General features: G+C 49.0%; 5 protein-coding genes across 5 annotated transcripts; 2 read left to right on the top strand and 3 right to left on the bottom strand.

Annotated features, from left to right (window-relative positions):
• BC939DRAFT_528496 (armadillo-type protein) lies at positions 1-9,477 on the bottom strand. The gene is made up of 8 exons (XM_051561459.1): positions 9,175-9,477; positions 8,686-9,078; positions 8,518-8,594; positions 7,899-8,437; positions 7,637-7,821; positions 6,777-7,540; positions 6,359-6,690; positions 1-6,265 (listed from the first exon to the last, which is right to left on the bottom strand). The coding sequence occupies exons 1-8, from the start codon at positions 9,232-9,234 to the stop codon at positions 6-8; spliced, it is 8,610 nt and encodes a 2,869-aa protein (XP_051412871.1). The 5' UTR covers positions 9,235-9,477; the 3' UTR covers positions 1-5.
• Positions 9,478-10,538: 1,061 nt separating this feature from the next.
• On the top strand, positions 10,539-14,073 carry BC939DRAFT_449908 (uncharacterized protein). Its single transcript, XM_051555441.1, has 3 exons — positions 10,539-11,718; positions 12,496-12,628; positions 12,820-14,073. Exons 1-3 carry the CDS (start codon positions 10,838-10,840, stop codon positions 13,780-13,782), a joined length of 1,977 nt encoding a protein of 658 aa, XP_051412870.1. The 5' UTR covers positions 10,539-10,837; the 3' UTR covers positions 13,783-14,073.
• Positions 14,074-14,998: 925 nt separating this feature from the next.
• Positions 14,999-16,953, bottom strand: BC939DRAFT_502712 (uncharacterized protein; the record flags this gene model as incomplete). Its single annotated transcript, XM_051560312.1, has 4 exons — positions 14,999-15,178; positions 15,378-15,761; positions 16,369-16,440; positions 16,894-16,953. 4 exons carry the CDS (start codon positions 16,951-16,953, stop codon positions 14,999-15,001), a joined length of 696 nt encoding a protein of 231 aa, XP_051412869.1.
• Positions 16,954-18,803: 1,850 nt separating this feature from the next.
• Positions 18,804-19,957, bottom strand: BC939DRAFT_449899 (transcription elongation factor Elf1 like-domain-containing protein). The gene is made up of 3 exons (XM_051555440.1): positions 19,656-19,957; positions 19,428-19,498; positions 18,804-19,293 (listed from the first exon to the last, which is right to left on the bottom strand). Exons 1-3 carry the CDS (start codon positions 19,763-19,765, stop codon positions 19,091-19,093), a joined length of 384 nt encoding a protein of 127 aa, XP_051412868.1. The 5' UTR covers positions 19,766-19,957; the 3' UTR covers positions 18,804-19,090.
• Positions 19,958-20,125: 168 nt separating this feature from the next.
• On the top strand, positions 20,126-24,761 carry BC939DRAFT_502710 (DNA polymerase family A-domain-containing protein; the record flags this gene model as incomplete). The annotated part of the gene is made up of 3 exons (XM_051560311.1): positions 20,126-20,333; positions 20,444-23,256; positions 23,367-24,761. The coding sequence occupies 3 exons, from the start codon at positions 20,126-20,128 to the stop codon at positions 24,759-24,761; spliced, it is 4,416 nt and encodes a 1,471-aa protein (XP_051412867.1).
• Between the last annotated feature and the right edge of the window lie 66 nt (positions 24,762-24,827).

Raw genomic sequence — 24,827 nt, 5'->3', positions numbered from 1 at the left:
GTGCTCTAATTGACTCGACGCTTCTTGATGGTGGTGAGACGGACTTTGTCCTTGGCAAACTCTTTCGTCTTGAGCTGTCGCTTACGTGACTTCATCTCGTTCTTCTGGATACGACGGCGCGCGCGCGCCTCTGGGTCATTCATCGCCTGCATCACCCGCTGCTGCTTGCGCTCACGACGAACATCGAGCACACGTTGGCGGACTTGGTTGTAGGCAAAAAAGTAGTCTGTCGTGCCCGCACGCTTCTGGACTAGGTCCAAGACTTCTGCTCCCAGCTTCTTGAGCTCTTCCATGTCCACTCCCTTTGCCGTCTCGTCATTCACAATACGGTAGATAGGCGCAATGATCGGGATCAGATAGGGCTTCAGCTCTGTCGGGGGGATATGTGTCGTGATCGCGGCCATGCATTGGAAGATGCATGTTTGTTGGATGATAGACTTGCTGCCGTTCTTCTTCATCGCAGCGCCTCTTGAGAGGAAAGACAGACGCTTGACCAGCCAGTAGAGCGATCTCTTGATTCCTAGCTCAGCCTTGTTGTCCCGTCCATTCTCCATTGCCTTGCCATTTTCTTCCTCTTCTTCCTCCTCCTCCTCCTCCTGGTTCTCCTCCAGATCCAGATCCTCATCTTCCTGGTCCTCCTGATCTTGATTCTCCTCTGTAATTTCGAGCTCACTCGGAAGTGCATAAAAGCATTTTGCAATAAAGAACAAGTTCTTCACAATCTGACCACCCAAATCCTTGGACAAGAACTCACTCTTCAACTGCTCGCACAGTTTCTGTGCAACTGACTTCAGTATCTCGGGCGGCAGGACCAAATCCGACGCAGCCTTGTTATCAATAGGCGAACGAGTGACAGGATCAATGCCCGAAAAGAAGACGCCGAAAAGACGCGTCGCCGATAGACGCACCCACGCGTGAGGATGCAGCATGTGCTCGCGAATCAACGGCCACAACGTCGTCACCTCGCTAGAGTTGATCACCGTCGGAAACTGCTTCACTAGCTTCGTGAACGTGTTTAGAGCATAATAGCCAACCTCCCACTCCGCATCCAAGTCCATGGCATCCTGTTCCTGCTCCTCAAACTTGTCCGCCAGAGCTGCCAGTTCCTGAGCCTCCTCCATGATCTGCAGACTGGACTCGAGCGCAAACTTCAAACGGGGCAGCAGAGTCGGAATCTGCTTCTTGAACGCCGGTCCAAAGGCCTCGATCGCAAGACCATAAACCTGTGATGCTGCGCGCTGAAGAGTACGCTGTTCCGTCTGATCGAACCATTTGCCGAGGAGCACATAGCTGTTGTCTAATTTCTGTCGGTTCATTCTCTGAAAGAGCTCCTTGATCAATGCGCCGGCCATCTCGCGACACTTACTCGAGTTATCGTTGACGAGTTGCATGACCAACGCCAAGAAGAAGAGTTCCACATAATCCATCAGCACTTCGTCCGCAAACTTCTGGATAATGACGTGCATCATCTCCATTACCGATTGTCGACCGCTCTCAAAGACATAGTCCAAGTTCTTCACCAAAAAGTTCATCTGGTTACGAAGACGACCGCGGCCCTGAGGGTAATCAAGCAAGAACTGAAGCAAAGCTCGACGACACTCCTCACGAGCTTGCTGTGACTGGGAGGTGACCATAATCTCGGAAATGTTCATCATGATATCGTACATCTCTGGAACCACAAACTGACGTGAAACAATGGCACGAATCAACGAGAACGTCGTCGTCTGGCGCTCAGGTTCCTCCAGATCGGGCTTGATCATGTTCAGAAGCATCGTTAGCTGCTCCTCCTTGACGATCACCTTTTTGCACTCACGGATCGCAACCGCCAGCATCTTGAAGCAGGACTGCGCAAGTTCGGACTTGGCCGATCCCTGAGCCTTAAGCAGCACGAACGTCTGCTTGATCACCACAGGCATGTTACCATCGAGCGAGGGCAGCTTCAGTTTGGCGAGGATGCACATAATCTTGAGCGACTGCTGGATCACGTCCGGATGCTTGGCAAACACTCCGTTTCCGACAATTCTCACAAAGGGGTCCAAGAGTGCGAGCTGCTCAGTCGATCGCACATCAAACTTGTTGCGACTCAAAGATGCACGAAAGATGCCAAGACCGAAGGCGACAAAACGGTGCGCATTGGCTGGGAAGCAATCCGTCGTGATCTGAGTAGGTCGTCTCGTATTGACAGTGTAGTTGATCTCCATTCGCGACTTTTCTTTCTTGATCTCCTCCTTCGTCTTGGAAATCGCCAGGTTCTGAGAGATTAGTCCGTGGCAGAAAATCAGCATCTCCTTGGTCTCGAAACGAGGATTGTTGTTAAGACCCGTTGCCAATCGGCGCATGACCTCGTCCACCTTGCGCGTAACCTTGATCGCCTCAGTCTCCGTTAGCAGCTCCTTTAGCGGGATCATAATTAGTCCCATATTCTTGAACTCGATAATGCCGGCCATGAGCTCGAACGAGTGGAAACTGGAGTTACTCTTGGCTTCCTTCATCTTGCCCGTGATTTCCTCAGTCTCTTTCTCGATACCGGTCTCTCCAAAAATGTCGTTCACCAAAACGTCGACAATCTCTTTAAGACAATAATCCAGTTCACCGACCTGCAGCGTCGGAATGAGGTGCGTCAACATCGCATGGAGAGTAAAGCCGAGCACATGGAGCTGGTAACCGCGAAGCAAAACACCTTTCATCTCCTTCAGGATAAAGTTGAAGTAGCTGGCGCCAAGGAACATCGTGATCTTGATTAGGGTATCACGGGTGCTGTCGCGGGCCTCCTGTTGGCGACTCTTGAGAATCTGACAGACCGATGTCAAAAGACCAGGGAGATTTGTACGCAAGGAGACGTCAGGAAGCGCCTTGAGGAGCTTTGTGATAGCAAGGGCCACAGGAACACGGACCATTACACTGGCTTCGTCCTTATTGGTGAGGTAACGGTGGAGCTCAGGTAGCAATTTCTTGATAACAGTGTCGTGGATTTTCAATGCAAGAGCCTTAGAAGCCTCCTCAGGCGACAGCTCGAGCTCCATGGCATCCTCTTCGTCTCCTTCGGCCTCTTCGTCTCCTTCGGCCTCTTCAGCGTCCTCGGCGTCTTGATGGTCTTCTTCCTGCCCTTCTTCCTCCTCCCCTTCTACTGAGGGGCCCTCGGTCTTCTTAGCAATCTCTGGTAGCGCAGCCTCGTCCATCTCGACATCATCCTCTTCGTCGCCCTTCCTAGACTTGATACCCTCCTCGTCTGGTCTTTCGTCGTTCTCATCGGCATCCTTCTTGCGCGACACGTTTTTGAGCTTAGGGGTACGGGTCTTCTTACGGACAATGGCAACAGCATCTTCGGCCGAGACCTCGACGTCCTTGATATCAAAGTGGAAACCGTCCAGAATGGCAATGACGACGCGGACCAAAATTTTCTCCATCTCAGCCTTGCGAGGAATGAGCCGCAGATAGATCTTCAGCAGCGCATAGTATGATCCCCAAGGCAACTGCGAAGCAATAATACCCAGAGTCGAGACGGTCTCGTTTACCAAGTTGTGGTCCGTGCTCTTGTCGGCCTCGAAGATGAAATGGGCAACCAACGGGGCAAAGATCTGTGTCAGAGTCGAGGCGCGGAACGATCCCTTGGCACATTCTTCCGAGAAGCGAGCCAAGGCACGGATACGGCGATGCAGCTGGATGTGATAGACGTTGGTGAAGAACGACGCTTCCTCATCACCTCCAGCCAACAGAGGGGTCATATCCGAAAACTGGGGCTGATCGGGACAGCGCTTCACAGCATGCGCCAAGACAGCAACGAACTCGTAACGAACCAACTCGATCGGCGACTTGAAGCCCTTCTTGAGTCCTGGATAGATAACGTGCGTCAAAAGGCCAATAAACGCCTCGTACTGAGAATCGTCGGTAGGAATTTCGGTGCACCGGTCAATGAACTTTTGAAGGGCAAAGGTCGAGTTGCTACGTATCGACATTTCCTCAGGGTCGCGGATGTAGAACAGCATATTGTGGAGAATGGGAAGCCACTGGCGACTGTTCAACTCTGCATAGAGCGAACTTGTGAGCAGATTGAATGCGTCCATTCGGCGATCGAAATCCGGTGTGTCAATACGAGTGGTTGAGAACGCGTTAAGCTCAGCGGTCAGCTTGGAAACCGATTCGAGCGAAGAGTCAATCTTGGCGAACTCGGCCATAATGTCGACTAACAGCACACGACAGTCCCTTGCTGCCAATGTTGAAAAGAGAACAACCAGATGGTTATAGTACTTGACGAAGAGCGGGCTCTCTGGGGACATATCCGGGATAATAGGCAAAAAGTTGACAATGATACGGAGAATATCCGCCTTGGTCTTCTCTGGGACCATCCTGTGGTTCTTCTTGAGACTGGGAAGTAAAAGATCGACCAACTTGACAGCCTGATAGCTGTTGGTGACATATGTAGCAATCTGGGACAGGATCGAGATCTCTCTCTTGGTAAAGATATCCTTGCCGAACTGTGCGTCGCCGCTGCTCTTGGAGAGAACAATCTCGAGATTGTCAAGAAGACAGTCGGTATAGGGGATCAGGACTTGTGCGGTCAGCGGCTTCTCGATTCCGTCCTTCTCCTCGTAGCAATGGCTCAAGATATCCTCAATAATCTCGAGCACCATGGAAATCACCGAGTCGCGGACCTTCTTAGCTGACAAACAGCCGAAGAGTTTCTCGAGGACTTGATTGTTGTAACGGACAAGGAAAAGCAAGTACTGCTTGCGACTGGCCCACGCAGCAAGGAGCTCCATGATCGCGGACGGTGCTTGTGTACTCTCGGTATCCAAGCGACTAATGCGTCTATTCAAGAATGATTCATACATGGCGGGAACATACGGCATAAAGTCGAATGTCGAAATAGGTAGACTGAAGAGCTTGGTAATACGCTTGATACCGAACTGGCGAACATCCTTGAGCTGCTTAATCTGAAGGGTCTCAATCGCGCCTTCTTCCGCACCCAACATGGAATGGTCAGCCATATCCAGATCCATCCTCTCCTGCGCCTGGCTGACCATGCAAAGAACAGCGGTCAAAAGCTGGGGGATGAATGGCGCAATGATCGTGCCCAGCATCTTGATTACGTCCTCGAGAATATTCAAAAAGCCGATCTGCTTCCGGATAGGGCCGAGAGGATTACGCTCTGCATCCTTGTCCTGAGAGAACAAAAACTTGCCGTTCACAACGCCAGCTGTTCCGATATCAAACGGGCTCAGCATGAGGGAAATAAAGAAGCCAAGCTCCTTGATGCTGCAGCCTCCGAGAGCGGTCAGCACGGCCTTTCGACGAGCAGCCATGCCTGCCTTGGCGGAACCCTTTCCTTTCCGGACAATCATACAGCCATAGAGAAGTCGGATGATAACGGGCATCACTTCGTCACGATGCAATGCTCCAATGCTGGAGCCTTCGCCCTCGGCGATAATGAATGTTGACAGCTCATCACGGAACTTGACGTCGTCCAGCAAATTCTTGAGATTGTCCTGGTATGGCACCAGCGCAGGTGATTTGAAAGTAAACAAGCAGTTGAGGGCCAAGGTCTGAAGAGGAGCATCTCCAATCATCAAAAGGCGAAGGTAAAGGGCGTGAAGAGTATTGCTCTCATACGTCTGCTTGGGGTTCTTGAACTTGGCAAACAGAGCAAGGAACAGGTGGAGTCGGCTCTTGGTGTCCTTTGTGGTCTTGGGGAGCACTTTCATCTTCTCGCCTGTCTCTTCGCCCTCGTCATCCTCATCCTGATCGCGCTCGTCCTTGCGATTCCAAACTGGTTCGTATTCATCCTCGATGAACTTCAAGAAGACCTGAACCAACTGGCGGTTGTGCATCTCAGCGATCTGAGGCATCTCCGTCAAGGCTTTTAAGATCAAGCCATAGTAATTCCAGTAATCGAGTCTATCGGCGCCTGGAGCATATATCTTGATAAAGTGCATGACTAGAGCCATTCCTTGCTTGGATGAATCTGTCAACTCAAAGGCCGTGCCATGACACCGTCGAACCCTCTTGAAGTTGGGGCAGTCAAAGTTGAGTCCCTTCTTCTTCGGTTCCTTGACTTGTTCGCTGAATCCAAGGCGGTCCTGCATCTCATGATAATCTGCAATCGCCTGGGTTGAAAGTCCGCTCTCGATCAACAATGCCTCGTCCTCGAACTTCTTGATCTCTCCAAATAACAGCTCCCAAAAGGCATCAGGGTGAAGTTCGGCCGTCTTAATGAGGAGTGTGGTGGCGTCCGCCCATAGAGGCTGAAAGTTGATGGTCAAGATACCTAATATCAATGAGGTGCATCGCAGTTTTGATTAGCGGCACAAGTCAGACAGATATAAAATAACACGCCATCGAGCCAAAATAAACAACTTACCAAGACAAAGACGCATTGTAGCGGTCTTGTAAAATTCATTGACCCTTCCAGACGATATCATAGTGTTGAGCTTGCGAATCTGCATGGTCTTCTCTCGGTATGTTTCCACGGTTACCTCAACATCTTCGATAATAAGACACTGCAAGAAGATGTCGTACTGAGGAAGCATCTTCTGCTGAGGATCCTTGTCTTCATAGGGAATCGCATCAAAGCTAGAGAGGATCTGTAGCGTGTGAAGCCGACGTCTGTGTTGGAGAGAATTGATGTTCTTTTCCAACTTAGGGTACAGCCCTCGGAGAGTCTCCGTGTTAAAGAGATTATTAGAGATATTGCTATAATAAGAAATGCGATTGTAAGTTAATATCTCGTCTAGCACGACATGTCTAAAGCATATTACAGTTAACAAAATGATCGCTACCTTTGTTTGAGAACAGTGCAATATTTGGCAACGCCACGAAGAACAATTTCGTTTGAGCCATAATTGAACAGTGCATCCTTAATCACCAGGTCCCAGTAGTCTGCAAGCATCTTGGCACCAACATCTCCTGCGCGCTCGCAAACAACGGCCAAAATCTCCATGGTCTCTCCAAGAAGGATATGAAGAGTCGCCATGGCTGATCCTTGGACAAATGCCCGCTTCTGTAGAGTGACCGATTGATCCTCCTCAGACAAAGCCTTTAGTAATGAGCGAAGGAGTTTCAGGGTGGCTTCCGTGGTGGCAGCAAAAGGTGAGGAGATATGAGGCACGATCGACAGCGCTGCTGTCGCCAGGGCTATGCGTGGAGTAGCGATGCTCTCTTCGTCTCCGAGAGTTACGCGGCTCAAAAGATCCGCCTCTGCCTTCCAGTCGCATGGCTCTGAAAGAAGGCGAATGATACCATCCACGATGAGCTCCGATCCGTCCTTGAGCTCCCTGCCAGACTTCATTTTGGTGGAAGGCGCTTTGCCGGTAGGAAATTTGAGGAGTCCGTTCTCGTCAACGGTTGCCGCAACCATCCCTGGGGTCAATACCAACAGGTCCGATGTCAAGAGTGTGGCCAAGAATACGACGATTTGGCACGAATGCTGAGCTCCCCAGTGAGCCGCGCAGTACTTGACGATATGCGGAAGTAAAATCTGGGTGTAATGCCTCCATTTCATGTTGATAAGCGAGATAGAGAATGCCAGCACAGTTGAGACGTCCTGAGAGATGAGAAAACATAATATATAAAATATGAGTTAATATATTGATTCATAGCATAAGCATCGTAACAATAAAAGCCGTAAATCTGTGCATACCTCGTGCTTGTAGATCGAATCGAGCAAAAGGCCGCCAGGGAAGAGAACGCTTTCGAGTGGAGAAAATGCTAGTAGTGAGCTTGACAGCTTCATCATCTCCTGGATAACGACTGACGGCGCCTGAGATTGGGGTGCGAGAGCCAAGGTTGACACCTTGATAGTTTTTTCGTAGATCCTGGCGAAATCTATTATGTAGAAGGGACACAGCATCAGAATAAACTATCCAGAGACACAACCAAATGATATCCACCAATACACTTACCATCAACACGGGTCCCTTTTCTGACGGAAACGCAGACATTGAGCAAGGCCAAAGACTCTGCAATATTGAGCCATCGCCTCTCTGCATTCTCTGGGGTTGCCACCATATCGATGCTCGAGACCAGCTCCGCCAAAAGCATATCGCAAACACCCTTGAAGTGTTCCTTAGTAGAATAATGGACCATGAGCACCAGTGTTTTACACAGCACCCTAAATGTTGTGTTCTCGCTCATAGCGCGCTCTGTTGCCGCAATCCCTTGTTCCTGCTTCAGTGCTCGAATGACCTCTCTCAGCACGACATCCACACCGCGATGCTGAAACTGATTGCCGACCAGCTTGATGGTTTCGAAAAAGAGTTTGGCAACGCCTTCAACATAAGTTTCCGTTGGTGACTCGCGCAGCTGTTCCAGGATATAGACCAAAATGACTTTGAGATGGTCGGTGGGTGCTTTCCGAATGAGATACGAGAACGATTCTGCGGCGAAATTACGAATATATGGTTTTTGTGCGTTGTCCTCTCCGAGGTACGGCGCCAGAAGTCTAGGAAGCGGCAGAGATATTTGTTAGTATGATTGCGGCAGAAGGAACACGAAATGTGATTTGCATCGTCAATTGCTTACTTGTATGTCGGGCATAGATCTTTCCTCAACTGTTCAGAGTACTTCTTGAACAACGACGCTATGCAGTTAAATGCCCACTGCAGAGATTGTAATACAGAGTTAGGTCAGATTCGACAAACATCCATACAAGATCGATATTAAGTCAAATCATTATTATTTGCCGCGTACCTCAATAACCTGGACATCACGGAACTCAACCAGTGGAAGAATTGCTTCCAAGATGCGGTCAAAATAAGGGAAGAGCTCTTGATCCAGATCCTTTGTGAGCTGCGTGGTCAGATCAAGGATAGGTTCCAAGGCCAGCACATTCGCCTCATCCAAGTGTTTGATCAATAAGTCCACGACCTGCTCTTTATGATACAGCAGCTGTGGTAGTGATTGACAGTAGTTCCTAACATCCAGTCCAAAGCGCACAAATGGTGCTGACAGATTCAACTCTTTCCATTCCTCGAGTGAGTCGTTAAAGAAGGATCCAGTTACAACGGTTCCGCTCTCCTTCAAGCCGACTTGGCGGGTGATCTTGATCTTAAGTTGATTGACACGGGCATTGAAACTTTGGTACTATCATGTTCAAATCCGAGATGAGGAAGCCAGATAAAGTCAGCAAGGGCATGATATATAAGGCACTTCTAGTAAGTCATCAAGGCGAATTTTTACTTTGTAACGGTTGGCGCCCTGGCCCTCGTTCAACACTTTTGCCACTGCGCTGTCCTCCATTGTCTGATATTTGTCCCGTCTTCAACCAACAAAAAAGATGAAAATAAATACTGAACAAGGGTGGTATGAAATATAAAAGACAAGAGAGGGAGAGGAAGAGGGAGCGAGAGAGAGAGAGAGCGCGAGAGAGAGCGAGAAGAGCGAGAGAAAGAGAGAGTAGAAGAGGGGGGTTGATGAAGATGCAGATGTAGATGCGAAGGAGGATAGGGATGGTAGTGAGGAGGAGGGACAGTGAGGAGGATGTACGAGTGAGCAAGTGAATAACACAACACTGACGACTGCTTCGCTCCAGCCTACTCAAAAAAAAAAAAAGTGCACAAAAGTAAACAAAGTCACAAGGAACAATAGCATCACGTGTATGATACATTGTTTGCCGAATGCGGTGCACAAAATGATATCATTGTGGAAGATGGGACCATGGCCATGAACGCGTCAATCGCTTTTCCTTCCCGCATATGGCATTCTTGCGTGATCATCGGTAGTCAGTGCACCAATGCTCACTCCTCTTGTTTACAGTTCTTATCCAATGATATGCATAGGAATCTATTGGATATTGAGATTGCGCATTTATGAGATGCACGCATGTACCCTCTGGTTAGCGTGATTTTCTGTTGTTGTGGTTGTGCCGAAGTAAGGAGAGACATCGCCATCCACCATTCCACTATTGCAGAGCATGCAAATGCAAGTACATTTCATCGTCTTCATTGGATTCATCTAACCTCGGTTGATTAATTGTTCCATAGTGGGAGTGGGAGGGGGGGGGGGTTTTCTTCTGCTCCATTAGTTCAATATCGCCTTCGGCCATTTGGCCAAAACACCAATAAGCAGGGTGGACAGCGTCAGAAATTCTTTCTTACACCCACAACGCCTATTTTTTTACGCTCCTCCTTCCTAACCTCACTTGGCTTATTCATCATCGAATTTTCCTCTTTGGGCATGGTCTGTTCACCACTCCACTGCAGGGCCTTTCCCATTTGAACTCGAAATTCTGTTTGGTCTAGGATTATGCGTGGCTTACTCTGCTCTAATAAGTCGAATCGGGCTGATTTGATTTGATTGGAGGGAAAAGATTGAAAAAAAGGTAAAAGGAACACTTCTTCAAAGTGCCTCTTGGCATCGCGGGGAACGATCGTCGTCGGTCCTTTTTTTGATATGCGCTATTGTTTCCTCGGCCTACTTTGACCATTGATTGACCTGTCAGTCCCTCTTGTTTCTTTTTGGTTCCTGCATAGGCGGTGTCTCTTTTTTGTGGTCTTCTGAAGGAATCAGCGCTTAGCGAGAAAACCTTCGCTAAAATAGAAACCCATCCAGTCCTCATTTTTATTTTTTTGTTTTTCATACAACCAAATACCTTGTGTACATCTGCATATCATTTTTCCATCTTGGACAATCCTCATCGTCCTATTTTGTTTTATTCCCACCTTGGACAATCCTCATCGTCCTGACTTTCTTCTTCTTTTTCTTTCTTCTCATTTTCCTATCCCGCTTCAACACTTTTTTTTTCTTTATTCTGCCACGACCTCGCCATAAACACAGTGACCAATCAATCCCATCATATCAAGCAGCAATTGAATCATTCGCCCGCAAGCGAACTCAAGAAGTTATGAACATCTCCCACCTTCTCAACCCCCTCGGATCCGACTCGGAGCAAGACGTCCTTGATCTTCAGCAATCCGACTCTCCTTCCCCTGATCGCAAGAGGCCGTCTCATTCTGACACGACTACTCTATATTCACATCCACATCCACATCCACGACCATCGGATTCTAGGAAACATGCCAACCCAGAGTCGGTCGAGCATCTCGAGACTGCAACGTCAATGAAGGCTGAGCACTACCGAAACAACAACACCAACAACAATATTAATAGCGTCCATGGCAACGACAGCAGCACATATGGTCAAGCATGTCTCAACAAGTATCAAAAGGATGCCTCGACCCATCCATTCGCCTCGCACCCTGATCAGGACTATAACACCCATGCATTATGGAACACAAACCAGCCCCCCACCCCAGGCGAAGAGCCCTCGAACGTTGGTGTCAAATTGTCGCCGAGTGACGAACGGGAGCGAGCGCCGGCACCAGGATACAGGCGAAAATATGTCCGAAAATCAACAGCAGCAACGCAGCTGGAGTCTGATGAAGTCGAGAGTGCTATTAGTAGTAGCAGTGGTAGTGGTGCCAGTATCGGAGGTACTGTATACAGGAATCCCCCTGACCCCCCCGTGTCCGTGCCCACGCCCCTGTCCCTGAAGCAGGAACATCCCACGCCAAAATCGCCTGATGATCAGCATCAACAGCAGCAACGGAAGGATTCAGCAACAACAATAGAAACAACAACAACAACCACAACAATAACAACAACAACAAACAACAGCAGCAATGCCAATATTAGCAACAGCAATGGCAGTAGTAGTGGCAGCATCAACGACAAAGATAGCGGCAATGAGACGACACCCAAGTTTCAGCGGAATGCAGACGGAAAGTAAGTTAACCGATGCCCGATTCTGTGTAAAGTTCCAGATCCAAATCTTGAAATTTCACACACCACTTGTCTCTCCTTTCCCCTTGTCCTCATAACACATGGGCCCTTGTCTTTGTCACTATGCATGCGCCTGTTCTCCCATTGCCACACTATCCTGTATGGAGTCATGTCGCATGCCCATGTCCACCTTCTCCTCCTTTTTATCCGAGTACGCGATTGTTTTCTTACGAAAGAGGTTTGCATACTGGTTGCTGTCATATCTCTTTGCCCTTTGCATGGCAATGCGTATCAGTTTCTTTATCAAGTTGTGTCTATGGGATGCATCTTTCGACGATGTCATTTCGGACACAAGAGCGCACAGAAAAACACACATACACATACACACACATATATGTATACACACACGCAAACACGAAAACATACCCTGCTGTAGAATTACATCGCATTCCGTCTTTTCCTTTCTTCCTTCTTATGTATTTGTGTGCTTGTGTGCTTGTGTGCTTGCCTGATTGCTTGATTGCTTGATTGCTCAATTGCTTGGTTGCTTCCTCTGTTCTGGACATGAGGCGGGAGTACGGTGGCGGTGATTCAGCATGTGCTCAAACAACAAAGCAATGCCCCATGCTTTGTGAACAATGCAAGAATGAAGGGGGAGAAAAGAAGATTACATGAGCCCATCCACAGGGACAAAAAAAAAATAGCCCCACTTTTCTCACTTGCTTACCCACCATGGGTGGATATGAATACTTATTTTTCCTCCCGCTTTTTTTTTTGTAGGTACCGCTGTACATGGCCCCGCTGTGGAAAAGAGTTCACGATGGAATCGCGTTTGTCGACTCACTACAGGATCCATTCGGGTAAACCTCCATATCCTTGTGGTTACCCAGGCTGCAACAAGGCTTTTCACACTGTAAGTTGACAAAAAAATCCGGGCTCAATGTCAAGATCTCGATCGATCGGCCTTGGCTTTATTGTTTTTGTTTGAGTATTGAAGAGGAAGACACATTCAGTTCAGCGGGAAGGCGGTCATTGTTGTTTTGTTTGCCGAAATATACTCATTGTACTCGTTTCTCGTTTTTCTTTTGCCCCTGATCTGTTTAGTCGTCGTCCCTGTCGCATCATCGAGTCGTTCATACCGACCATGGCCTGCGGCCGTACGTGTGTCGCCATGACCGATGCGGCGCAACATATACCCAACTTGCGCGTCTGATTACACACCAGCGCACCACTCACAGCGGTATAGCCCCGTTTATCTCTCAGGAGCAGGAGCAGGAGCAGGAGCAGAGGCAGGGACAGGAGCACGAGTATGCGGCAACGGCCTCCCTCTCCCTCTCTGGTCTCCCTCCTTCCTCCGATCTTGTTTCTTCTGATGATGCCGATTCTGCAGTCCAGTCCACTGAATCCAGAGCCTTTCCCGTCTCTGTAGGCGCCTCTATCCAAGTCTCATACGAGCCCCTGACGAATGGGACAGCAGCAGCAAGCACGACTACGACGAACAGGAACAGGACTCAGCACCATCGATTCCAACCTCCTATGACACGTCCGACGCATCAGGATCAAGACCAAGAGCGAAGACATCATGACCAAGAAGACAGCGAAGATATGCAACAGCGACAGGAAGCAGCCATGACCATGGCCAGTCTGCGTGAACTGGCCACTGCTCAGAATCGCAGGTATTCCGTGTCGTCTAAAGATCCCTCTCCACGCCAGCGCAGTCCGCCATCCTTTCGTCAGCAGGATCAACACTATTATCAGCGCCGGCATCAGCACCAGCACCAGTCACAGCAGTCGCATTATCAACAACACCAGCATCAACACCAGCATCAACACCAGCAACCACAATCGCAATTACAGCAGGCACGACAGCACCATTCACATTTACACGCACAACCACTGCAGCACCGCTACCAGGACTATGAGGATTACCAGGACTATGAGGACTACCGGGACTATAACGATTACCGTCATCAACAACAACCACAGCAGCTGCCACAGCACCATGGCTCAAGAAGCGACGACTATGATGACACGCATCATCCTCCATATCGGCAAGGTCGTCCATGAAGTCCAAATCAGCACGGATTTGATCACAAATACTCGTCTAAGACAAATCCTCACTAAAGACAGCGACAATTTCATCAATAGAGTCCTCGCCAAAAAGTCGCATCGCATATATTTTTAAAGTATCGAAATTCGATTCAGTAGCCCATGAGCTGCACGTGCCCTTCTGTTCATGTACGAAAAGACTGATCATGGACCATACCCATTTACCCAAGTGAGCGCGCGAGAATTAAGGGTTGTACGCGAAACCTTTTTTTTAAAAGGGAAAGTTACTCTAGTCAATTCATTCAAATCGAAAAATATATGGGATGCGACTTTTTGGCGAGGACTCTCATGATAACAGAGCTCCTAAGTTTTGCTCACAAGAGATAGTGACACAGCTCTTTTTCATCCCCTACTGTGTCTACTCTGTCGCTCCACGCGGCCCTTAGTGTTATTACCGCTGCTGTTATTGTTGTTGCTGCTGCTGTTGTTGTTGTTGGTGCTGGTGTTGTTGCAGGCATGTCAGCTCCGGGGGCCACTGTTGACGCTCTATGAGACGGAGGGCGGCGCGAGCCATATTGCGGCTAGCGCTATGGTCTCGACCCCTCTCTTGGTTGCATTGTTGACACTTGATGGCCCCACCCTCGACCTTTAAAGGCACCGCACTGGTAGCACGTTATAGAGATTCTCTATTCATCAGTACGGAGCACTACTATGTTGTGGTCCATTATTTAACCGCATCGTAGTTCAATAAATCTTTTTGTGCAAATCATTATCACCAAGTGCGTGCAGGTGTCGTGTTACCTTTTTTAAGGATGCTATGAATTGCTACTGCAGAGTGGGGCCCCTTTTTGTTTCCAAACTCTGCATCCCCACCACAAACACCGCCTTGCCATTCCTGGCTGCCACATCCCCCTGTAACCAGCGGCGTTCATTGCCCGTGAGATGCCCTTATCGAAGGCCTCTCCTTTCACCTGCTTAAGATGCTATTTCTTTACCTTAAACAATGGTGATGAATAAAAGGAGCAACGTTGTCGCTGTACTCCCAGCACCATAATCATGTGTCTCTCGCGTAGTGATCTTCAGGCAGTACCTTGGTCGATGTTGGTCGTTGCCGGTGCTGCTAGTGCTAGTGATGGCGCTGGTGTTGGTGGTAATATTGGGAGACGCACGATCGCTTGAATGGTCTGCTCCAGCTCGTGTGCGTTCATGACGCTAGGTTGCTGCAGCTTGAAATTTAGCCCTTCTCTTCGCCCTGTGGAATTTTGGCGTAGGTGTGCAATCCTTGCGAAGCCAAGACTTTTTTCGCCAACGACCGATCCGCCGTGCTAATAACGATCGCTGTGGCAATCTTCCTGACCCCTGGATCAACCCCGACAACCGTGTATGTTCCCAAGTTGCCTAGCTGCTCCTCCGCCTGGTATTCGTCTCCCAGAACAATTTATGTCCTTTAGCTTCTGCCTCGTTATATTCGGCGTGGTAACACCACCTCGCTCCTTCTCCTTGGTTAGGGAGCAAGCAATTGTTTGAGGACGTATCCATCCGTGGTGATCGATCCCTTTAACACGTATTTTTTTCGGCGATATCCTGTGTCGATTTCTGCCAGGGCGGGCAACCGTGACAGCGTCGATGTACGCCACAATCGCCTGCTGAGTGCATCCGACCGTGTCTGTCGCTGCACGTACTATCTCTTGAACTGCGTGAATGACATGCTTGTGGAACTGGTCCCGTTCAGCCCCGTCGGCACCCATGACCTCGGACAAATCGGTCCTTAGCTGCGTCGAAAGAGTGTCGTAGTTCAACACAACTGTCTCGAAATTGGCACTGAGGACCGTGTCCATGAGAACTGCCTGATTTCTGGACTTGGATGCACCCGTGCCAGCGGTCTCTGATGGAATGGCCCTAGCACGTCTAGACGACGGGTTGAGTATGGACTTCGGTTTCTGCTTTCTCTTTTTCGCTGATTTTTTGATTGGTGTTAGAGTGGCTAGGACGGGTGCCTGAGTCGGAGTTGACAAAATTCGGTATGCCTTGATTTGGTCCTAGTTCGGCGCCATGTGCTCGTTTTGTGCTGCCTGTGTGGTAGGGGCCGACGTCTCATGGCCTTGAACCGCGGCAAAAAAAGCGTCCAACTCTAGGACGGCATCACACATCAGGCCATCAAACCCCACTGGAGTGAAATGAGTGTCCGGGTTGAAGATAGCTCGGTCTTCACACCTCAAGAAGACGTTAAAGACGGTGTCGTAGTGGCTGACCGGATGTGGATTCGGCAAGTTCAGCTTACTCGCTATAGCGTCGTAATACCCCTGTAGAAGATGAGGCACTGTAAGGCCATGCGCATTCTGGATGCTCCTTAGCACTTGGATACCGGCTACGATTCATATCACTGCACTGACGCCAAGCCGCTGAAGTATATCGATCGAAACTTCGATGCGTTGGAACTCGGTCTGTTCTGGGGCCTTGGTGGAAGAGAGTATCAACCATGTGGAAAAGATAGTCGGAGTCACTTGCCACGACATACATAAGCAGGGCTAAGGTAGAGATACATATGTCCGGTTCGCCGGTACATCGGCAGACATCTCAACCAAGGCTTTTGAGGCGGGGTACGAGGTCGGCCGAAGAGATACGTCCCCTGACGGTTTGCCAGAAGCGCTTGGCCTTCTGGGTCTCCTTGATAATCTTGGTTCTTCAAGAGTAAGATGTTAGTGATGGAGACACAATGCTCATAGAGACACGAGCAGCAGCGTCGGTAGTTGGAATGGGCGTTGCGGGGATGTTAATTGGGGTCAGCGTTGGCTGCTGAACTTGAGTCGAATGGACCATGGAGTGGTTCATTAAAACTTGCGTTCGGACAAGGGAGTGGTAAGCATCCCACTACTGCTTGAGGTTCACTTCAGATCTTTCATGATGTGCAGTGCACTCCTTTTTGCGCAGTGGGTGGACCATCCAGGTTAAGGATAGCTTTGTTCTGGATAAACGTCTCGCAGAGTTTGCAGTGAAGACCATGGACCATCGCATCAGCTGGACGATAGTAGCAGCCGCCTAGTTTTGGGCTCGTATTCTCTCCCTGCAATAACCGTAGTGAATCGACGCCTGGGTTGATACGGTGTATCCGTAGTACAGCGATATTACATTGATATAGATGTGCGAACTGGTGATTTTCATGTCAGCTGGGCTCCCTTTAATGGTCATGTTGGCCAAGCACTGAATCGATGGGTCGTCGATGCACATAAATACAAGTGCACGAGTGGTAGTGGCGGGATCAAGGCATTGGTACACATCGACCGGTCAATTGACTCAACCGACGAAACATCGAAGCGACACAGCTGTAAACTTATGAGGCTTGAAGGAGCGAAGAGGTATGTTGTGAAGCATTTAGCTGCTCCAAGGGGAACAACAGCATTAAGAACATTGTAGTAATGAATAGATTAAGGTGAGCAAAGGAGCATGAAAAGACGACAAGATCTAGCGGACCTAACGAGAACAATACTTACAAATTAACTCTGACGAAAATGCTGTGCGCAACTCGGCCGAACCTTAAAATGAATATTAGATGCGGGTATAATAGGATTATGGGATATGATGTCACCGTTGTAGGCAAGGTGGCTAGCAAGATAAAATGTAAGTAGGAAGTAGGATGAAGACGACAGGCGAGAACGTGGGGCCAGGGAAGAGTGGGGGGCGTGAGACTTTTATGGGTGTTGTTGGCGAGTCTGAGCCACCACGTTCCTAAAGAGTGCTACCCTTAGCATGTGCCTTTTTAGGGGAACAGTGGTAACGACAAACCACCGACTGCCAATTATTGTCCCAGTGTCCACAGTTCTCTCTGTGGACCCTGGAGCTATTTGTCGCCGATGTTCCTTGTCGAACCTGTGGATATCTATAGACCACTTCGGATGTGGATCTATTTTGCAGAGGTGGATAGAAGGTCTTGTCCGAGCCTTACTTTATAGTTATTTAGTATTTGCCTTTCTCTGGTATAAAGCACTCTACACTTTCTATGCTTTCACTTAACGTTCAGTGGCCTTTTATCTGCCTTGTTTTACTGTTGGTTTGCTTATACCATTGCTCTTAGCACCCAAATTACTCAGGATGAAGCTTCTATTAGATGCGCGATGCCTCTCGGTTACTGCCCCATATAACAATATCAACTGCAGCGCCTTGGATGGATACCTCATATCATCACTTACTTACTAAGTAAGGTGAATGGGATGGATGCTGTAAGGGACAACTGTTGAAACTGATAGAAATATTGTATTTGAGAGTGAAAATATACCTTTTAACGAGTTGCGGGTGAGTGAGGTAGCTCGTCCCCTAATTACATGTGTACTGTTAGAGCTATCAGTGGCCAACGTCTTGGTCTATATAAACAGTAAGCGAGAGTAACCTTGTATTATGATATTAGCGTCGATGGGATTAGCTGTTTTCATACTACTCCTCCCATGCGTTATGCTCAACTTGGCGGCCTGAAATCAATTGAACGTGAATTACACGAAGCAAAGTTGGAGAAAAGACTTAGACCCCTCATAGTGAACCTCACAACGGTCTAGAGACTGTGATCAGCCTCAATAATCAAATGAGAACCTCCCGCATTCTTGGCGAGGAGTGCTAAAACCATCCTCTTTGCGTGGTACTTCAGATATTAGAGAATTATGCCATTTAACCAGGCGCATCACAACAGTAGAAGATACTAGATCGATTGCGTGAGTTGGAGAATGCACTGATGCATCCAGGGCACACGCTCTTCTGCTTGCACCGATCTTGAAGGGCGACGAAAGAGCGCTCCATTGAGAGAATAGTGGACCGAATTGTCTAGCATCGAATGAACGCCTCTTGCTCTGGAAGCGGGAAACACACGGCAGGACAAAGAGGCAGCACATTGTTTAGGCTACTGACGCTAAGCGAAGGGTCACTTAGCAGTGCTGGAGACATGTCCTGAACATTGTGGGCCCATCTGTGGATGCCAGAGATGGTCCTAATACCTCGAAGTGCAGTTTAACGCGACATCTAGAACATTTTATTATTATTTTTTATTAAGAGCAAAGAAGAGCGGTTTATTCCTTTGTGGTTTTTTACCAAAAATTTGAGGTGCAAATCTCTGCAATGGTTTTAAAAGTCTTTTACGGGGCTTCATTATAATAGTAATCGGCCTATGTTGCTGACCATGTATGAAATATGTTACAAAATGAAAAAAGTGCTCGATGACCATGACTGAAAGTGAGGGAAGCGAAGCTGCACAAAATTTGATGGTAATGCCATTGAGTCCCTCTGACTGCATGCATTTCCTGCATAATTCCCGCTTGATCAATGGCATCCTTCCTGATCCCTCTTAATCATCATCGTCATCATAACGGTCGTATGGTTTGCTTCGCCTGGGTCTGTCGTCGTCCCGATCATCACGAACCCTATCCCTGTCCCTGTCTCTGTCACGGTTGCGATCCTGCGCTGCAGACTTGGCTGCTTTGCCAGCAGTATTCACGGCCTCGCAGGCATCGATCCAATCGTGATACACATCAACAGCATGGCTGAGGTCTATGCAACGATATAATGGCAGTAAATGCAGGAAATTAGTCAAATATCGGAGCCATTGGTCCGTCTGTTGAGACAAGGAGCTATCCGTTTCTGCTCTGAAAAGACTAGATAAAGTTGCAAGGCTTGATACGTACAGTTGATAGCGCAGGTGTAGCTGACACCGCACATGCGGCACTGGAGGTGGCCCACCTTTTGGTCGAAATCACTATTCCATTTAGCAACCATTTTCATTGGTCAGCAAAGGAACAAAACAGGATCTGTCAAGGCCTCACAGAGGACATAGCGAGATTCAAATTGCTTGGATGGATCCACAACTAATACACAGCTGCATGTTGCTAGATTTGGGGTTCCGATCTCCTTACAGCTTGCAATTGATGGACTTTTCGTGGAAGCAGGCTACGCAATCGAACTGAGTGTCAAGAACCTTCTTGACCTTCGCCTGCGGCTTGCGGCTGCTCTTTCTCTTTCCCATGGGGCCGAGAGTTGTTGGGAGGGAACAGAGACAGGAGAAAGAAGGTGATAAAAGATGAAGAAAGGGTTGCGGGGAAGAATGAACGAGTCAGAGGGAGGGAGAAGTGTGGGAGCAGAGGTGGTCGCTGGAGGCACTCAATAGACCCGCCTTGAAGCAGAGATAGGCACGTGATATACTGTTTTTGGTTGTTTTTTTTCCATGCCTGAAAAAGGGAGTTTCTTTTCCAAAGGCAATGGCAACCAGCTCCTTCTTCCAGCAGCAGTACATCCCAACATGGTCCAGCGCCTGGTGACACGGCATCCCTGGCGCCACTCGCCGCGACCGCATCAATATCAACGCCACTTAAACGCATGCACAGCAATGGGAACCATGCCGACGAGTTCACGCACCGACCTCCGCTTCTTTGCCACCACTCTTATATCAGTAGCACCAGCAGCACGGCCTATATCACGATCAAGTCGAGTCCTTTTGACTGGATCCCTCGTTCAAGCACATCGGTATCCTGGAAAGAACTATCCACAAATACGTTTCAGGTTACTCTCTACCTTAGGAGATACACCCATATCTCGTAAGGACACTGTGTACAAAGTCGCCCCTCATACTCTGTTTAAGGGTCTGTATAGCGGTCTAACGTATATCATGCATGTACGGCTGTGCATTTGATTCGAAACATAATAGCGCTCAGGAAGAACATGGTCGATGTACAGATGCTCCACCCAGAACTCCATCAAAAAGTTTTCCCGCCGTCTTCGGTCTGCACTCAAAAGACATCCGCTGGAGCAGTACTAGCATCGTCTATGGAACCAACGCCAGATATGGTCCGATGCTCTATTAGTCATCTTGAGAAACAAGACTTGTGGGGGAAAGAAGCCATCCTTGTACCGGACACAACATTTCAAGTTCCATCGCTGCGGGGCCAGAACATCGAGGACCATTTTTACAATATCGGAGTTCACGACTCGGCTACGTACAAAGACATGGCCGTTACATTTGCGCAGTCGCCAGTTCACGCACCACCAAAACAATGGGTCATGCAAGCAGGATGGACACGGTACGGCAGGGATGGATCGATCTCCCAGATCGAGTACCCCAAGGAGCAAATGCTAACATTCGACGTGGAAACGGTTCCGGCGCTGAGCAAGTACCCCATTATGGCTTGCGCTATGTCCTCAGACGCCTGGTACGGCTGGGTCTCACCTTGGCTCATCAACCCAGTGACCAAGGACGGAGAACATAACGATCACCACCTCATATCGCTTGGTCCTAGTAGGAACAGGAAAGGCGAAGAAAAAGTCATAGTCGGCCACAATGTCGGTTACGATCGCGCACGCGTCCTAGAGGAATACTGTTTGGAGCAGAATGGGATTCGTTATTTGGATACCATGAGTCTTCACATTGCAGTTTCGGGACTTTGCACGCAACAGCGGCCCAGCTGGCTCAAATATTCCAAGGCTGTTGAGAATGAGAACTCTGAATATTTGCACGCGTGTAAGGACACAACTGGAAAGTACTTTGATGTCAGCTCCATCAACAGTCTACTCCAAGTCTCCAAATTCCATTGCGGAATTCAAATGGACAAGGCGCCGAGGAATATCTTGATGGAGGCGCGGGATATTGGGTTAGTTCAGGAGCACTTTCAGGAACTCATGACGTACTGTGGGCAGGATGTTGCCGCCACCCATGCCGTCTACCAGAAGATTCTTCCGAAATTTTTTGAGACATGCCCACACCCTGTCTCGTTCGCCGGCATATTGCAAATGGGATCGTCGTTTTTGACAGTGAATGAGGGCTGGACCGCGTATATCGACCGCTGCAGCAAAACGTATAATGAGATGGCACAAACTGTTGAGTCAAAACTGCTGGCGTTGGCGGACAAGGCAATGGAGAACTTTGAGAAGGACCCGCAGTTTTACGAATCGGATCCATGGCTAAGTCAACTTGATTGGACGCTACCCGAGCGCAGATGGAAGGAAGGAAAGCCACGGGCCAACGGCAAAGGCTGGCTGAAAGGACAGGAACCCAGGTGGGTCTGCCAAACCAAGCTGCTACCGGACAAGCCTGCATGGTACCGTGCACTCTGGGATCCCAAGGACCAAAGAATCAAGGTAACGATTCGGCAAAGGGCGGCGCCACTGCTGATGAGGTTACAATGGCGCGGGTATCCGCTTGTGCACTCCAAGTTGTTTGGATGGACCTTTAAAGTTCCCAAGGAGGACCAGGATTTTGTCACCAAGGCCACAGAACTAACATTTCCATTGGAGAACGAGGCGGGATATCAACCAAGCATCGATTCTAATCGGTTCCGTTACTATCAAGTTCCGCACAAGGCTGGTGATGGTATGAACGTTGGGAACCCATTAGCCAAGGGTTATGTCGGATATTTTGAGGACAACATCCTGAGCTCTTATGTACCGGAGGGAGGGTCAGTCAAGGACGGAAGTAGCACGCTTGCCAAACAGGCATTAGACATGAACGCGCAGTGTGCATATTGGGTCAGTGCAAGAGAGCGCATCATGGACCAATTCGTTGTCTGGGACAAGGACGCCAATAAATTGAGTGATCGGATGGGCTTGCCTGACCGCGGAGAAGGGCGATTGAACGGCATGATCCTCCCCCAGATTATCACCATGGGAACGGTAACAAGGCGGGCGGTCGAAAAGACGTGGATGACAGCCAGCAATGCAAAGAAGAACCGTATCGGGTCTGAGCTCAAGTCAATGGTCCAGGCGCCTGCTGGTTACAAGATTGTTGGGGCCGACGTGGATTCTGAAGAGCTCTGGATCTCGAGCTTGATGGGCGATGCACAGTTTCGAATGCACGGCGCGACTGCCTTAGGCTGGATGACATTGCAGGGCACGAAGGCGGCAGGAACGGATTTGCACTCGAAGACTGCGCAGATCTTGGGTATCTCTCGCGACCAGGCCAAGGTGTTCAATTATGGGCGAATCTATGGAGCAGGCGTCAAATTCGCAGCACGACTTCTACAGCAATTTAACTCGACAATCGAGGCAGCGGAGGCGAAGCAAAGGGCGGGGAATTTGTATACTGCCACGAAGGGCACCAAGCAACAAAAGCCGGTCGATTACGAACTGGTCACGGATCGACCATTTTGGCATGGAGGCACGGAGAGCTATATGTTCAACAGCTTGGAGAGGACAGCGACCGCAGATGATCCGAGAACTCCGGCATTGGGTTGCGGTATTACCGATGCATTGAAGCCAAAGCACACGGAGAACCAGTTCATGACCTCGCGTGTCAATTGGGTGGTGCAGTCTTCAGGCGTGGACTACCTTCATATGTTGCTGGTATCGATGAACTACCTGATCAAAAAGTACGACATCAAGGCACGGTTCATGCTCTGTGTCCACGACGAAGTGCGCTACATTGTCAAGGAGGAGGACACTGCTCGGGCCACGCTTGCATTGCAGATCAGCAACCTTTGGACGCGAGCCCTGTTTTCGTACAAGTTGGGCATTCATGATCTTCCTCAGGTAAGCAGTCGCTTTGTAAGCAGTTCAATTGGACGCTTTGTTTCTATTTGCTAAGTCGCAATATACTTAACCCATACTTCTCTATACCCTGCCATATGACTACACTATAGTCCGTCGCGTTCTTCTCGGCTGTCGATATTGATCATGTCTTCCGCAAGGAGGTCAATATGGACTGCTTGACACCAACGCAGAAGGTTCCTATCCCTCACGGCGAAAGCTTGACCATCGAAGGCGTCTTGGATTTAACACAAGGAGGCAGTTTAGGGGAAATTGTGGAAGGATTTGTGGATGCATCAGATGTTCCATTCCCACTGGAGCTGCGAAGCAAGGAAGAACTTCGCAAGTTGCAGGCAAACCAGGAGCGTAAATCCGAAACCGACCAGTCGTTGACTCAGTCGCTGTCTCAGGATGAAGATCAGGCACAGGAATTTTTCCTGGAGGCACAGGGCATGAGTACCATGTCGGAGATCAAGAAGACCCTAAAGCAGAGAAAGACTGAGGCCGAGAAGGCTTTGTTGGAGAAGTTGAAGGCTAAGAGAGCAGCATCTGGAGCAAATGGTGATAATGAGGGAGAGGGCAGCAAGGGTCTTCGGAGTACCAGCACTCGCAGGAAGAAGGATGGTGAGGAAGGGGCACCCAAGCCACGTACCGTGATGCAACTAATGAGACCTAGACTTCCCGGTATGAGAAATACGTCCGAGGGTAAATGGGGGATGACAATGATGGAGGAACCAGCTGCTTTTCAGGATACGACTGCATCTGATGAACACAATACGACAGTCGATATCATTCCGGACACACCAATGCCCTATAAGACCGTCGAGATAACGAAGCCTTTAGTCACTGTGGAGGCCACAGAAGGAACCGTTGTTTTTACCCCAGACAAGGATGTGATCGAGACTGGAGCTCAAGAACCGTTGATGAAAGATCCGGCATCCGATTTACCTAAAGCGGAAGAACAGGAGGATCTTTTCAGGTCGTCCGTACATTCGTTCACACAGTCTGTGGAGAATGAAGTCAACGACCCAGCTTCTGACAATAACTGGGCATTGCCAGCGGAGAAGTGGCTCCAGTACATTGCAAAGGACTACAAGGCTCCTGGGGGACCGGCAGTATCGATGGAGTCGCACCATATGGCGTATGTCCTTCCCTCAGCCGAGCAGATCTATACGAATCCAACAGAGTTGGCCGAGAAGATGCCTCCGCGTTCCAGCACAGGTAACCCTAAGCGCATTACTTCGACAAACAGCAGGCTCAGGCAGTCAGAAATTCAGCGGATGACGGCACAACGGAATGCGCATGCGAGCAAGGTTGATATGTTGGCTGCTGCAAGCGGGATGTGGCACAAGCATGCAAGTAGCTCTATGAGAAGCGGATACTCGATCACAAAGATTATCCGTGCAAGTGACCTGAAGGCAGGGACTTCATCTACAGGAACATCATCATCATCTTCATCTTCGTCTTCGTATAGACATGCGGAAGGAGCACGTACTCGCACCATTTAGAAAACCCATTATTTTCTTTACAATTTTGAATCATTCTCGGTATCTTTTTTTTTTGTCTGTATTTGA

This window comes from Gamsiella multidivaricata (genome assembly GCF_025024155.1).
Source record: "Gamsiella multidivaricata strain RSA 2152 chromosome Unknown BC939scaffold_28, whole genome shotgun sequence".
NCBI classification, from domain to species: Eukaryota; Fungi; Mortierellomycota; class Mortierellomycetes; order Mortierellales; family Mortierellaceae; genus Gamsiella; species Gamsiella multidivaricata.
Note: the sequence above shows the minus strand (reverse complement) of the source record. Positions and strands in the feature narration are given on the sequence as shown.